Genomic DNA, 2364 nt, shown 5'->3' on the forward strand with positions numbered 1-2364 from the left:
ATCATCTAGGTGTTATATTTGTAAACAAATTGCATGAATAGGTATCTTACTGCTTTCTAAATCTAAGATTTTTATATTTGGCGTTGTGTGTGTTAGATTACCCGTACTTGATCCTTTTACTGCTAGTTGTTCAGAGTTAACTGTATATTTTCAACATTAATTTATATTTTGTAACAAAAAAGGGAAATGTTCAGCTTTGTCATTAAATACAAAAATTTCTACCACAGCCTTTCAGAAATTCAAAACGAAGTCGACTCTTTTCTGATGAAGATGACAGACAAATAAATACAAGATCACCTAAAAGAAATCAGAGGATTGCAATGGTTCCACAGGTATGTATGCTAGAATTTTGTTCTAAGTGAAAGGAAGTAAATAATCACTCAGCATATGAAGTTTATATTTGTTATTCTATTTTGGGAACCTTAGTGGCTCTGTAGAATAAGCACCTTAAGGTGGTGGTTCGTGCCCACCAGGTACTCTGCTGGAGAAAGATGAGGTTTTATGCTCCCTCAAAGATTTACATACTCAGAAACCTGTACCGTATTGCTATGAGACAGCAATGACTGCGGTACTTAACAATAAATTATATTTTGAGTAGCAAGTTCTTTTCTTTAAATCAGTGTTTCAGCTCAGTTTCTATTTTAGTAACCTAGAAAAAGTATCGATTGACTTGAAGCCTGAGTAGAAAGCTAGTTCTCAGTTTTATAAATCCACCCTTTTAAACAAGAAGATAATGAGCGTTAAGTTAATGGATTTGGCAATATGGAATCAGTTTTGGATTGTGCATGGATATGAAAGGAAAAAATTATATTTTCTTTGTTACTGAAAGAAGTGTATAGAGGAAACTTTCTTTATGCAAAGAAGGCGAATGTATAGCATGAAATCCTATCTCCTGTTTTTACTTTTGGCATCCTGTTTAAAAAAAATCATAGCAGACATGTAAGAATCAAAGGAAGGAAAATTGGAGAAAGAATACTAACTTCTGGAATATAATAATATTTCTCCTATCCAACTTACATTTTCTGATATAGTCTAATTCTACTTTCCCTATTTTCTAAAAGTGTTATGAAACAAATTTTTCCAGTGGGATGATCTTATTAGAGATAATTTTCTCAGCCAAGGACTTGACCATCAAATGAAGTTATCAACAATATGCCCTGTTGAAAAACAAATCAAACTATAATTTCATATAATGAATGAAAAAAATGCATCTTGAAATTTTTTTTAATATCAAGGAGAAGTATACATAAGCATCTAAAATGCAGTTTAAAAATTTGACCTAATTAAACATACCAATATGTATTGCTTGGCTCACTAGGTGTTGGATACAAGGTTGTATGAATACATAAAATAGTTAAATAACAGTTTTGCTAACTACCTTAATTTTAGAAGGACTGTGTTAGAATAGTCTGGGTAATCCAAATATCAGGATTCGTTTAGTTCATTTTTCTACCTCCAACTTTTTATTGCAAAGATTTCAACTATCAAAGAAACCTTAAAAGAATAGTGAAATATACATTTGTATATTATCCATCTAGTTCCGCTATATAGTCTTTATAAGTGTGCATATTTATGTATGTGTATATATATGTTATGGAGTCCTAGTGTGTCACTGTGGGTTAATGCACCAGACTGCAAAGCCATCTGAACCTAAAGGTTGGCAGCTCAAGCTCACCAGCTGCTCCTTGGAAACCCTATACAGGGTCGCTATAGGTTGGAATTGACTCGATGACACTTAACGTCATCTATATGTTGCAAATTGAATACTACTACCTTCCGCCCCAATACTAAGCAGTTTACCTTCTTAGAATAAGAACATTATTATTCTGCTTAAACTTTAATAACAACCATAGTATCACAACTTAATAAGAAAATTAACAATTTCTTAATAATGTCTACTATCTAGCCCAAAAGGAGCTCCTGGTAGCATAGTGGTTACAAGTTGGACTGCTAACTTCAGGTTAGCAGTTTGAAACTACCAGCTGTTCCTTGGGAGAAAGATGAGGCCTTCTGCTCCCGTAAAGATTTACAGCTTCGGAAATCCTGTACACAGGGTCAATATGAGTCCAAACCAACTCCAGGGCACATAACCACCACCTCCATCTAGTCTATACCTACATTTTTATAATTGTACTCAATATATTTTTTATAGCTGAGGAAATTACCATTTTATTAATTTCTAACCAAATTGTATTATTACTAGATAACATGGTTTACATGATTTTGATTATTTGACATTTGTTAAGTCTTGCATTAGGGTACAGTTTGTAGTCAGTTATTCTAAGTGTACAATATGTGTGTGAATAGAATATAGAGTTTCTAATTGTTAGATGCAGTGTTCTCTATGTTGTTGTTGTTGTTGTT

The 2364-nt window shown here is 32.8% G+C and overlaps 1 protein-coding gene across 2 annotated transcripts in view; it reads left to right on the forward strand.

Moving 5' to 3' along the window:
• Nucleotides 1–2364, forward strand: part of LIN9 (lin-9 homolog (C. elegans)) — a 143367-nt gene that overhangs the window by 16301 nt on the left and 124702 nt on the right. The window contains exon 4 of one of the 2 annotated variants that reach the window (XM_006871129.1): nucleotides 228–332. The exons of the other annotated variant lie outside the window; for it this stretch is intronic. Coding sequence (XP_006871191.1) covers nucleotides 228–332 — 105 coding nt within the window. The remainder of the gene's footprint in view (nucleotides 1–227; nucleotides 333–2364) is intronic. 2 annotated transcript variants of the gene reach the window in all.

Source organism: Chrysochloris asiatica, unplaced genomic scaffold (genome assembly GCF_000296735.1).
Source record: "Chrysochloris asiatica unplaced genomic scaffold, ChrAsi1.0 scaffold00161, whole genome shotgun sequence".
In the NCBI taxonomy this organism is placed as follows: domain Eukaryota; kingdom Metazoa; phylum Chordata; class Mammalia; order Afrosoricida; family Chrysochloridae; genus Chrysochloris; species Chrysochloris asiatica.